This window comes from Ananas comosus, linkage group 4 (genome assembly GCF_001540865.1).
Source record: "Ananas comosus cultivar F153 linkage group 4, ASM154086v1, whole genome shotgun sequence".
NCBI classification, from domain to species: domain Eukaryota; kingdom Viridiplantae; phylum Streptophyta; class Magnoliopsida; order Poales; family Bromeliaceae; genus Ananas; species Ananas comosus.
Genome location: NC_033624.1, coordinates 13,130,622 through 13,144,691, shown reverse-complemented (window position 1 = coordinate 13,144,691; position 14,070 = coordinate 13,130,622). Strand labels below are relative to the sequence as shown.

The following is a 14,070-nucleotide window of genomic DNA, read 5'->3' as shown; positions in this document are numbered from 1 at the left end:
TCCATATTACTTTAATAGGTTATTAATATATATTGATAAAATACGTAAACTAATTAAAATCTTACACAAAATAATCATTAGCGAATCTTTCTCAAAAATCCCTGCTGTGTAAACTTAATTTTGATACTAAGAGTGGTTTAAAGCAATCATCATTATTATATTTTAAAAGAACAAAAATAGCTAAAAAAGTGTTTATCAACTCTTACGCCAACAATATAAATGATTTGAAGGACTCAAAAAACTTAAAAAAATGCTTCCAGTCTTTTCACCAATACTACTGTAAAATTATGATGCCGGCTGCCACTTAAAAAAAAATGTGATTATATCCCGCTTACAAGTCAATAAAGTTCAAGACATTTTTATCATTAGAAAGATTTGTTGTACATCATCGAATTCATCAACAAGCATAACAACTGTAGTTTGCAGAATAATACCTAATCAAGCATCTGTGAAAATGATAAGGAAAGAAATAATTTGTTGTAAAGAAGATGGTGCTTAAAAATAAACGGACGAAGCAACAAATGCAATGATCTGACCAGAAACTCAATTATTTAGGTCTACAAACAACACTAAAAAAAAAAAAAAAAAAAAAAACTACAGCAACAAAAACAACATTGTTGCATTTATTGAACTCAAGACTAGAAAAAATACTACTAGCGTCCCTATAGTTGCACTAGCCAAGTTGCGCTGCTTATTCCTTTTACCATTTCCAATACGGAACACAAACAAGCAGGAAAGAATCATAAATACATAAAATCGAAACAGCAATGAAGGTCATTGCTATTTAATCTTTTTCAATAAACAATCAAAGGCGCGACTCTAGCTGGATCCTCCAATGGACAGGTTGCCTCTTCATGGGATCCTAGTATAATTTATAGCAACCGAACCTTTGAATCTCCAATTCACCCATAAGATAAATGAGGCCAAAATATTAAAGGAAACAGTAGAGAATAATTACAGCAGATGTCGTCTCTGTGGACGACGGTTCTGAATCATTTGTCTCGGAGAAAATCCTTCCCTGTAGCAAATTATAAAATAAGTTAAGTTTTCCGTTAAGATTCTAATCTAAGGAATAAGAAAAGAAAAAAGACAACGATAGTGTATGCTCACAAGTTTGTGAGATACAGAGGGGAGGAAATGGCAGGATTACCATGATAAAGAAAGGCTTTTAGAAAAGCATTCTCAGAAAAAGAACAATCCATCCAGACATAGAAAGCACAGCAAAAATGTGAACCCAAAATAGAATTGAAGCTGCTTCCTTTCCACACCCTCTCAGACTAGCAACAGCCCCTGCAACCAAATTTAGCAGTTAACATGTAAGGCGGAAAAAAAAAAAAAAAAAACAACTGATATTGATATTGCCTTTGGTAACAACATTTGACTAAGATCCAAAAAGAATTTTATTAGATATTAGAGAAATGCAACCATACCATATATTGAGATATAGTAATAATTTATTTGTTGTTAACTTCCCAGTTGAGGCATTTAATATAAAAAGGTCCAGCTGAAGCAAGGAGTACTATTATAAACCACGTCAAATATAGTATTGCAACATTTATCATACTGGACTGTTTTGTATTGCAAAGTTCCTTAATCTATGTCTTGAAGTAGGGAAAAATGTTTCAACCCAACATTCTATGCACCTCACAATTCGTTAAAAGAATCACCGATTAATATGGTTTAGGTTAATCATTTTACCAGAGAGCACTGAAGTTGGCATAGAGTGCTGAAGGAGAAGGACGAATTTGAACATCTTGTCACCCTTGGGAATGAAGCCAAGCTTGTCAGCCACAGTGACAATGCCTAAGCCAGCAGGAGGAACCAAGACCAACCGCCCAAATATAATGGCAGCAGTGGTTCGCAGTCCAAGCCTTTTACTCCCTGCACCTGGTCCTGGAAGACAATAAAGATCACTTGCGAAGTTAGAAATGAGGGAGACAATTAAAATGTTCTGCAATCAACCGCAGGCTGTGCGTGAAGAATGCCATCATATATAATAGCGAACAACATATCACACCGAAATCATGACTCAGTGGTTCCATGAATTGGAATATCTAAAAATATTATCCTCCGGTAATTTGTGTATGAGATAAAAGAGGACATGGTCCACACCAGCTGATCGACTAATATTTATGTCAACCATTTTTAATATAGTTACAATATAAGTGATGAATTCGAAAGACACATAAACTAGAAGAAAGCAAAAGAATACTAACCATCAACAAGATTGCCACCCAAAGCAAGCAAGATACATGGAATCATAGCTTCCCTGGGAAAATTTGCACGAATTAATATAGACTCTTAAACCACATAGTTTGGTGAAATTCTATGAGCTTTCAACTTTCAGAAACAGAGGAGAGAAAGAAAGAGCAACAACTGTATGTATAGAAAAAGTCTATGCAGTGAAAGACATGCTGGCAGTGCCAATGTGTGCCAGCCTCTCAACCCTGTGTTGGGGAACTGGGCAAACTGCCGTGTACCAGTGTGTTTTGTGTTATGCTGGTTGGTAACAAGCAGGTGCTGCTTGTTGCCAGCAGTCGGCATTTACGGTTTTCAATGATGCCGTTGAAGGAGGAGACATCCACATTTAGGGCTTCAAATATCAGGTTGCGGGCTACCAAAACATGACCTGTACCTGCCCAGTTAAGCATGGAATTCAAAATCTGAATGGATTATCTTCTCCTCTTTTAATAGCCCCATTTGAAACCCTAAATGCTTGGCACAGCAATCCATGTCATACAGTACTTTATTTGATAAAAGATGGCTCATAAATTCAAGAAAACCAAGGAAAAGCATAAAATTGTACCCAAGTATAAGGCAACTATCGGTGAAGAAGAATAATGGAGCATCATCCGTAAGGATCAAGTGCTTCAGAGATGGTATAGTCCCTATTACAATTGCCAAAATCTGTTCGAATGATGAGAAGAAGAATTATGCAATGATCATAGTTAAAAGGAAACGAGCAAATCCTATGGGAATAGAAGCAAGCAGTTCTTTGCGAATAGGAATAATCTTCAATGCTGTTCAATATATGAAAATGAGCAACTTCATTAGTCTTAGATAGAGAATTATAAGCACCCATCCAAAGGTTAAAATATCACAAATTAGCATTTTATATACAATGTATTAGATGACTTTATGCTACACTGTCAACAGAAGGAGCATGCAGGAATTGTTTCCATTCATATGAAGATGAACTAATGCTCAAAGGAGCTCATTTTGTGTCTTCATTCATTTTACAATTTGAACATGCTACATATAATTCTGATCCTTGCATGTTAATATATCACCCTGTAATAATGAGACAGTTGTAACTTAAACCCAGAAAGTGGAGAAAAACTGTCGATTTTTTTTCTTTTTATTAGGTAAATGACAAAGCCTAAAATGAATTCTTTTATTTAAGTGAATTATTCTCAGTTGAAAAATCAGACTTTATACTATTACTGTCATGTGAAATATATACTAATAATAAATTGTTTATTCAATTCATATCTACAAACATAGTGTGATAAGCGTCGATGTTTTGGAGGGGAAACAAAATACTATAGTAAACCATCCGTATCTTTCAAGGTAAAGATAATTTTACTCACAGAAGCAACAATAGGAGGTTGCAAAATTTGTTTTATCTTCAACTTGTCAATAAGGTAGTGTAGTTGGCCAATTAGCTGCATAAAAAATAAATAAATAACCATGATTAGTCAGGTAAACATAGCATACCAAAAAAGTCTTTCAGAGAGAAAAAATCGAAATGAATAATCAAATAGGTGGCGCAGCTTCTCAATGTATGTATCAGAGTGCATTCACTACATAATGTGCATATTTAATATTATCTATCAACATATGCATCCACAGTGATAGAATTATATCCCAATATAGACATGTCTCACATGGCATAAGATTCAACAGGTGTCCTTTGATGAAATAATATTACAACATAGAAATTGGAAAAAAAAGAAAAAAAAATCAATAGACACTGCAACCAAGATTGTAATACAGAAGGCGTTATGACAGCAAAGCAGGTACTATCACATTCTCTATACTACCCCATAATGCAATCTATGCTGTCAATCTGACAACTTCACTGTAGAAAACAACTAGATGCTAGCATATGCAGAAAAATGCAAAAACAATATAGTCAATTTTGAAATATTATTAATAACTCCAAAATCCATAAATTAGTTGGGCTAATTTTTTTGTCAAAAGGATGTTCAGAGTTTGAGGCCCACCTTCAATGATAACCTTCTGAACAAGTTTTTCGCACTTCAATGATAATTACAGGACCTAAACCACCATATAGCCCTTAATAGTTGCAACTAAATGCTATGCCTTCATTTAGACGAGAACAAGTTATCTTAAGTAATAGAAAGATAAAGGTAAAGTTAGTCTAATAGCTAACAGAATATTCTTGTTTAAGTACAGATTATCTAGGGAAGTTGACACATATTTGACTTCTCTAAGAATAATACACAAGAATCCATAAAGGTCTATGGATTCCACAAAAATCAAGGTAGTAAAATGCTATTTGATTCAAACTGATAACTGTGTTAAACCCCCTAACAAACCTTGGAAATAGTAAAATACTTAACATGATTCAAAGGAAAAGAGTGCCTGCATTTCATAAGGGGAAAAAATGCTACAGAACATAGACAACCAAAGTAAATGCAAATTAATGAACATAACGACAGAATAATATGCTAAGTACATGCTTACTACTAAAACTTCTAGCCATTTTGCAGCTCAGAATAAATAATAATTTCCATGAATACTATATATCCAACCAGGAGGATACAGAACATTGATGATGCATACAATTTCACGGCAACAGCAAGCATACACATAGCAACTCTATATTTTATAGTTAAAGGATCTTCAATCACAAGTCCACCATCAAAAGATCGATTTTCCTGCAACAGCCATTAAAATCATTCTTTCTCTTATTGTAATAGCTAATCTGGAGCAAATTAGTTACGCACAAAGAGGAAAATTGATACCCATCTTTTGTAGATCTTTACGAGCAAAAAAAAATCAAATGGTTATTACTGTGTATCACGAGAATGATACAAAACACGTTAAAATCATTTACTACCTTCGCTTTCTTTGAAGATCCCAACGGACTTGTTTCAGGCTCTTCTCTAGTTAGCAAAGGTTGTTGTTCAGGTGCAGTGTTGATGAGAGGTGCCCTTGTTGGAAGTTTCTCCTCTTCACTGCCACCATAGGTTTCACCTGGCGGAGGAGCAAGCATCTGAAACACGTATGTGTACAAAATAATTGCACCAACCTGCAAAATGAAAAGGCACAGGTAAATACTTTATAGTAATTCAAGAAGCTATCATGAGGAAACATGCTCCTCCGGTAGTGGCTGCCACCGCAATTTTATAGCATAAAAAGAGGAAAGACTAAAAGCACTTTGGAATTTTGGGCCTTCCAAAGTATAAAAAAGGCGCTTTTAGCCACAACTTTGCCAAACTAAACCTAAGAGATGAATGACTGCGCAAATTGTAAAACCTGCAACCAAAACCTACCCATTGACCAAAAGATATGTAAGCATTGCCATCCTGGCTACACTTGTGAGGATCACCAAATGGGTTAGATTTGTCTCGACAAAGAGCTGCAATCAGGACCAGTGGAATATTCCCAATATTTCCTTCATGCAAAAATGCAAAAACAAGTTACTAACTCATAATCCATTTACCTACTAGTAAGAGAGGGATTATACATATATACCACAAAGCTCTGACAGTTTAGACAGGAGGGAATACACTATAGTGCATAACTTCACAGGAGTAAATTCTATGATAATAATGTTTCTAACATCAAGCATATAGCATGATAGCTGGATTAACACGTCATGACAGGTTTTATTTTCATCAACACAAGAAATCACAATCCACAGTATTGTGTTGCACCAACCTTATTAAGAAATCAATAAGTTTGCATACTAGCCAGAAATAAAAGAAATTAAAAAGAAATTAAAAAAGACAAAAAGCTAACAATAATCAGCATTGACCATTGACCACCTCCACGCTAAATGCTTTTTTAAAGAAGTTCGACATTGTCTAATTAGTCAAATAATAATCAAACAGATAAGTTACATGGATTGCTCAATTGATAATGAAGTACACAACGATTTACAAAAAAAAAAACAAAAAATTCGAGATCACCGGTGGCCCTGTACTATGTGTAATAAGCAGATTGCTAGATTTCGAGTTCCAAAAGTAAACATAAGAGAATTTGACACAGTTGAAAGGGGATTATTATATGACAAGATAAACATGTTAATTAACAAGAACTACTGGAATTCACTAGAACGCTCTGGCTACAATGGAGACAAGCATACAGGCATATGAAGTTTTCAAGAAAGGAATTTGAGATGAAGTAAACATATTATTGACTCGGGGAAAATAACAGAAAACTCTTAGAGAGAATAATAAGAAATGTACCTATTCCAATATGTATAATGGTAAACTTGAAGTAGGGATATGGAGGTCGAACAATCAAAGCAACAAGAAGACCTACCAATGAACCTGATATTGTTGCCAAAATCACATTAAAGGGAATAAACCACCTGCATATGAAACATACGCAAAGTTACTTTTCTGGGAATGTGAATAGTATTTGAACTAAGTGAGGAAAACCATATTCACATAAAGAGGTAACACAATAACCAAAAAGGGGAAGGAACCAAAAAAAAGAAAAACGAAGGAAAAAATATGGTAACTTTTTTGGCTACAAAGCAGTAGATGAAAGGTGGGCGGTACATATGCTTACCACTCGATCATCTTTTGGATGGTAATTGCTCGTCCAAGTTGAGAGAATATCAAACAAGGAAGGAGGACGGAAAAGACTAGCTGCCACATGAGAACAATTACAATAAGATTAGAAACATCAAAAAAGACTCTCAAAACACAACAAAAGAATACAATTCTCATCAAGCCTGGAATTATTAACATATGGAATTGGAAGGAACTGCCATTCTGGATGATTCTAAACCCCTTGGACTTTACCAATTAGAAGTACTATAAATTTATTGATGATTCCTAAAGATGTACAACTGTTGATTCATTTTCTCAATCATTTATTTCTTCTATTTCGTCTTTAATCATTGAATTTTGATTCAAATTTCCGGGCTCCTTAATCTACTCCATCTTGCATCTTTCAGAAAAGAGTATCTTTCAGAAAAGAGTCTCTACTCCATCGTTTTCAACCTCTTTGTTTGAGACCTGCTGTAGTATCTACTTATTAGCTGATGTGTTTTACTGAACAAGGATGGAACTTTCACAATCAAGAATTAAAAATAATAGAGTAGCAACAAAATATACTAACCACAACTACTCTGTATACCCTGTTGATTTTAACCAATAAGCATCCAAACCTAATCAACGAAGATATAGGAGGTTTTTTTTTTTTTTTTTTTCACCTACCCCATTAAGAAGCTTCCGACCATTCGCGGGGAGAATGTTAACGTACTTGGAGGCCATTAGAAACCCCAAAAAACACACCGTAAACACCTTCGCGATCGGTAGGACCGCGAATTTCATTGATGCGAGGATGGATTCTCCACCTCCACTCGTGTCGTTCACAATGATCTCCATCAAAGATCGCTCCATTATGGCTTTATGCACCTCAGATCCCTAAATCAACATCACAAGATCATTATAACCCTCGATAATTTGATCTTGGATATAGGGAAATCACAATCTTGGATATTAATTACCCAAAAAAAAAAATTCTAATCTAAGCAACATAGATCCTCTTCTTTGAATCTACATTGATCACAACAAGCTCAAAACCCCACGAAACGATGGGAAAAAAAATTAAGAACTAAGAAAATGAGAAAGGAAAAAGTGAATGATTAGATCTCACCTTTTCGAAAGGTAAAAAGGAGAGGAATATAAAAAAATCCTCGGAGAATCGGAGATCAAAAGGGTGGTTTCGATCCCCTCCTCAGATCAAAAGGGAGGTCTCTCTCTCTCTCTCCTCTTCTGCGTTTCTCTCTCAACAGATACCGAGAATTGGGGCCTCTCTCTCCCTCTCTTTCTCGCGAAGTAGCGCTCGTTCACTGCGTAATCTTGAACTGCGTGGGTATTTGTAGCTCACCACCCCGCAGGAGATTATTGCTTGAACCTTGTTTACCACGTCATCCGTAGACCGCTCAAAACCGCATTCCCTAGGTAAAACAGTTTTTTTTTAATTATTATTTGAATTAAAATATAATATTTTTTTTGCCGAATTGCATTAATATTAAAAAGGCTTATCTATATTGTTCGCATGCGTATCTCAGAGCGTGTTTGATTTTTTAGATGGAAAAAATAACTCTAACAAAAATTTATAAAAAATTAGTATTTTTTATCTTAAAAATTTTGAAAAAAGAAAATATTAGTTTTTTATGAAATATGAAAAAAAAAAAATACTTATTTTCTTTCAAATCAAAGGGGCCAAAATTTAAAATTTTATTTGAAAATACTATTTTTTAGAAAAAGAAACATATTCGTGTTTTTTCGATGAGCCAAATAGGCCCTTAAGGCTCCTTGACCGTCCCGTTAATATTAATTATTGTAAATTAACAAAATAAAACTTGTTTAAGATTGGCTTGTGTTTTTATTTTTTTAACTATTTGACTAATATAAATTATTTTAAAATATAAATTTAGAGAATTAGTCATAAAAAAAATCAACTTCTAAACCAATATAAAATTTCAAAGTTTACATAAATATTTACAATTGTATAAAAGTAGAGGCGCTTAACTTTGAGAAAAAAAAATTTTGAGAAAACTGAAGGCTACTCGACGGTGCTGATTAGAGAAGGAATAGAATGGACGGTCGATAGCAGGTGCGTTCCGCTGCTGACGTGGCGGACCAGGTGTATGCAGCAAATTTTCCGGCTCGTGAAGTGAGCAGTGTTAAGAAGTAACGACGAGAGCCCCAGATAAGGAGTAGCCCCTACAGTTGTTCTAAATTACGACTCTACCCCTGGAGCGTGGACCAGGTGTATGGGCCCATGCTGTTCATTGCCATCCAAATCAGAACAGAAAATTGTCAAATCACAAAATATTATTTTAAATTTTAAATTTTAAATTTTAAAAATATGAAAAATCAAATCCTGTACAGATGAATTTTCCGGCTTTTAGTGGTCCAATTTGGGAGGAAAAGTTCATGCTTCCAAAGTGCTCTTCCATGAAGTTGCATAACTTGTCGAATCAAATTTTGTTTTTAGGAAAACGATTTTCGGATCCTGAAAAAAAAAAAAAATTTGATAAAATAAATTATTCTTATTTAATCATGGGAATATGGGATAGATATTATTTATGTGATATACAGAAATTAGAATAATTTTGTGTTGGGATAAAAATTGTATTACTCAGAGAGATAAGAAAAAATTGCGTTTGGATTGTTAGATTGGAATAATAAGAATAAGATTAATTATAATTATAAAATAATAATATTTTATTTAAATAATAAGCATCTTAATTATTGATAAGATAATATTTTAACAAGTTAAGTAATTAATTACCTAGGAATATTATATAAGATGATAATATTTTAATAGCAAGTTAATTAAATAACTAGGAATGTTGCATAAGATGGTGAAGAAGCATGTTTATTAGTTACTTAATTATTTAAAAATAAATTAAATGAGTTACCAAATTAATTAATTATATATTTAGTTAATAAATTAAGTTGATAAGTTAAAATATTAATTACATAACTTGTCGAATCAAATTTTGATTTTAGGAAAACGATTTTCGGGTCCTGAAAAAAAAATATTAATACGATAAAATAAATTATTCTTATTTATTCATGGGATAGATATTATTTGTGTGATATACAGAGATTAGAATAATTTTGTGTTTGGATAAAAATTGTGTTGCTCAGAGAGATAAGGAAAATTGCTTTTGGATTGTTATATTGGAATAATAGGAATAAGATTAATTATAATTATAAAATAATAATATTTTATTTAAATAATAAGCATCTTAATTATTGATAAGATAATATTTTAACAAGTTAAGTAATTAATTACCTAGGAATATTATATAAGATGATAATATTTTAATAGCAAGTTAATTAAATAACTAGGAATATTGCATAAGATGGTGAAGAAGCATGTTTATTAGTTACTTAATTATTTAAAAATAAATTAAATGAGTTACCAAATTAATTAATTATATATTTAGTTAATAAATTAAGTTGATAAGTTAAAATATTAATTACATAACTTGTCGAATCAAATTTTGATTTTAGGAAAACGATTTTCGGGTCCTGAAAAAAAAATATTAATACGATAAAATAAATTATTCTTATTTATTCATGGGATAGATATTATTTGTGTGATATACAGAGATTAGAATAATTTTGTGTTTGGATAAAAATTGTGTTGCTCAGAGAGATAAGGAAAATTGCTTTTGGATTGTTATATTGGAATAATAGGAATAAGATTAATTATAATTATAAAATAATAACATTTTATTTAAATAATAATCATGTTAATTATTGATAAGATAATATTTTAACAAGTTAAGAAATTAATTACCTAGGAATATTATATAAGATGATAATACTTTAATAGCAAGTTAATTAATTAACTAGGAATATTGCATAAAATGGTGAAGAAGCATGTTTATTAGTTACTTAATTATTTAAAAATAAATTAAATGAGTTACCAAATTAACTAATTATATATTTAGTTAATAAATTAAGTTGATAAGTTAAAATATTAATTACTTAATCAGCATATAAATATTAGTTATTATTTGAATAAGCATATTAAATTAGTTATTATTTGATTAGCGATTGATTATAAATATAAATACTAAACTATTTGTTCAAGTAATTAATTAAATATATATTAATTTAATAATTCAAGTAGTTAGTAGATAATTAAATAAGTTAATTAGTAATTAATTAGTAATGTTTTATAATAATTAGAAACTAATTAATAAAAAAATTATTTAAGAATTTGATTTGTTAAGAATATAATATACTAATTATCATAGTTTAGTAAATAAATTATTATTTAAAGGGGAGAATAAATGACAAGAGTTGCTATTCCATTGAAAGGGAAGAATAATAGTTCTCATCTCTTAACAGGTTATTTTAGAATAATTTGTTAAGAGAGGGATAGTTTTTTTTCACATCATTTGGTAGAATAAGGGGGATAAATTATTAAATTTTTACTGATATGTTAATATCATATAACGACAGCATTCGAATGACTCATAATACCATTTCTTTTTGTTACAGTATTTTTTTTTTCCATAGTCTATATAAGATTTGTAGCCAATTAATAATCAATTTGTCATTGATGCATCAACTTAGTATTTTTTTTTCTTTTTTTACTGTAATTTTTAGCTTAAATTTATTAGTCAACATCAAAATACCATCACTTTAGGGATTGGCTTGTTCCCAACCAATAATAAGCATGCATGCAAAATTAACTACTACAAGAAAGATCTTTCAACTTCTTTTTGAAGGTGTGATTAGTTGAATGCTTCAAAGTCACAAACTGCATTATTGTAATTGCTTTCCAGGGTGCTACAGCAGTATAATTAATGCATGGCCTCCAATTGGTCCACAGATTTGTCCTATTCTCACATGCATAGAGTGGGCTCTTCTTACTTCTTAGCCACATGTGAATTGCGTGTTGTAGATCACTAATTCATCCACAAAAGAAGAAAAAACTTATTAGTTCATAAGCTACACGCATGGCATGGAGAAGTTTTTTTTTTTTTTTTTGCTTCCCTTTTTCTTGTTCTTTTAAATTGACTAAATGGAGGGATTTATGTTAGAAGTGTCTCTACTTATACTAAAGAAATTAGATTTTTTTTAAAAAAAAACCTACATGAATAGGAGAATATATATATATATATTATATATATATATACTATATCTATATCTATACTATATATAAACACGTATATTCAAATTTGGGTCTGTCGACAAACTCATTTTTCGGCGAAAAAATTAGCGCCCATTTTTTTCTTTCCGTACAAAATTTTAAACATAAGAATAAAAATAGAATAGAAACTGCAAAAGTTCTCTATAACAAATTACTGATGTGAAAATTCTAAAAAATAAATTTTCTTATTTAATTTCAAAAGTAAATTTTATAAAAGATATTGTGACGCCCCGACTTCCCAGGGGTCACCATCCTAGGACTATTCCGTCAAGCAGCGCTTAACTCTCTTAACCTCTTGGGCCTTGCCACCAACCAAATGATGTGAGACTCGTTCTCGTAGCCCGTCATCTCAGACATGGCTCAGCTGAACTCATCTCACACTTCCGGCTGGTAATTGGCTCTGATACCATCTGTGACGCCCGACTTTCCAGGGGTCACCCATCCTAGAACTACTCCGGTCCTAGCACGCTTAACTCTCTACCTCTTGGGCCTTGCCCACCAAAATGCTTAAGCGCGGGTTAAGAATTTAGCCCTATTATATCTTATATATAGGACTATCTGGGGTCTCACAGATTTTTCTATTTTATTTTAAAATATCTTTTTTAGATATATCTATTTAATTTCAAAATATATTTTCTTTTTAAGATAACGGATTTTATTTTTCTATTTAATTTAAAAATTATTTCCTAACGGATTTTATTTTTTATTTAATTTCAAAAGTAATTTTTGCATTAGAAATTATTGTTAATTTATTATCATTTAAAGCATATCTTTCTTAACAGTCGTGATTTATATTTTAAATTTTTAGATACATATTTGCAATCATAATAAATATGGCCTAAAATTAAAAAAATATTTAAAAAATTATAACTTCTTCTAATAATTATTACGTGCATTTGCAACGTACATTTTTACTAGTCTATACTATATATAAAAGCACGTATATTCAAATTTGGGTCTGTCAACAGACTCATTTTTCGGCGGAAAAATTAGCGTCCATTTTTTCTTTCAGTACAAAAAATTTTAAACATAAGAATAAAAATAGAAATAGAAACGCAAAGTTCTTTATAACATATTACTAATGTGAAAATTCTAAAAAATAAATTTTCTTATTTAATTTCAAAAGTAAGTTTTCTATAACAGATTACGAGTGTGAAAATCTATAAAAGATATTTTCTATTTTATTTTAAAATATCTTTTTAAGATATTATCTATTTAATTTCAAAATATATTTTCTTTTTAAAGATAACGGATTTTATTTTTCTATTTAATTTAAAAAATATTTCTAACGGATTTTTATTTCTATTTAATTTCAAAAGTAATTTTTGCATTAGAGATTATTGTTAATTATTTATCATTTAAGCATATCTTTCTTAATAGTGTGATTTATTATTTTAATTTTTTGATACATATTTGGCAATCATATAAAATATGGCCTAAAAATTAAAAAAATATTTTTAAAAAATTATAACTTCTTCTAATAATTATTACGTGCATTTGCACGTACATTTTACTAGTCTATACTATATATAAAGCACGTATACTTAAATTTGGGTCTGTCGATAGACTCATTCTTTCGGCGGAAAAATTAGCGGCCTATTTTTCTCTTTCCGTACGAAAAAATTTAAATATAAGAATAAAAATAGAAATAAAACATAATGAGTACGTAAGTTCTCGTATAACAGATTAAGATGTGAAAACTCCAAAATATAAATTTTTTTATTTAATTTAAAAGTAAGTTTTCTATAAACAGATTACGGTGTGTGAAAATCTTATGAAAGATATTTTCTATTTATTTTAAAATATCTTTTTTAGATATTATCTATTTAATTTCAAAATATATTTCTTTTTAAGATAACGGATTTTATTTTTCTACTTTATTTCAACAATTTTATTTCCTAACAGATTATTATTTTTCTATTTTCTCAAATAATTTTTGCATTAAAAGCTTATTGTTAATTATTTATCATTTAAAGCATATCTTTCTTAATAGCGTGATTTATTATTTTAAATTTTTTAGATACATATTTGGCAATCATATAAAATATGGCCTAAAATTAAAAAATAATTTAAAAAAATTATAACTTTTTCTAATAATTATTACGTGCATTTGCACGTACATTTTACTAGTATATATATAAGCACGTATTTCAAATTTCGGTCTGTTGACAGACC

General features: G+C 30.6%; 1 protein-coding gene across 1 annotated transcript; it reads right to left on the bottom strand.

Moving 5' to 3' along the window:
- Positions 474-8,047, bottom strand: LOC109709518 (protein PIN-LIKES 6-like). The gene is made up of 12 exons (XM_020231784.1): positions 7,864-8,047; positions 7,422-7,631; positions 6,769-6,848; positions 6,441-6,565; positions 5,523-5,644; positions 5,087-5,278; positions 3,591-3,665; positions 2,807-2,907; positions 2,217-2,269; positions 1,699-1,893; positions 1,151-1,290; positions 474-1,018 (listed from the first exon to the last, which is right to left on the bottom strand). The coding sequence occupies exons 2-11, from the start codon at positions 7,605-7,607 to the stop codon at positions 1,169-1,171; spliced, it is 1,251 nt and encodes a 416-aa protein (XP_020087373.1). The 5' UTR covers positions 7,608-7,631; positions 7,864-8,047; the 3' UTR covers positions 474-1,018; positions 1,151-1,168.

What these genes read in the sequence shown, in the direction of transcription:
- LOC109709518 (XM_020231784.1), bottom strand. Translation starts at nt 7,607, where the DNA reads ATGGAGCGATCTTTGATGGAGATCATTGTGAACGACACGAGTGGAGGT. An exon ending in GTCGGAAGCTTCTTAATGGG is followed by an intron (nt 6,849 to 7,421) that starts GTAGGTGAAAAA and finishes CTCATGTGGCAG; the next exon opens with CTAGTCTTTTCCGTCCTCCT. An exon ending in GATAGTTGCCTTATACTTGG is followed by an intron (nt 2,270 to 2,806) that starts GTACAATTTTAT and finishes AAATTTTCCCAG; the next exon opens with GGAAGCTATGATTCCATGTA.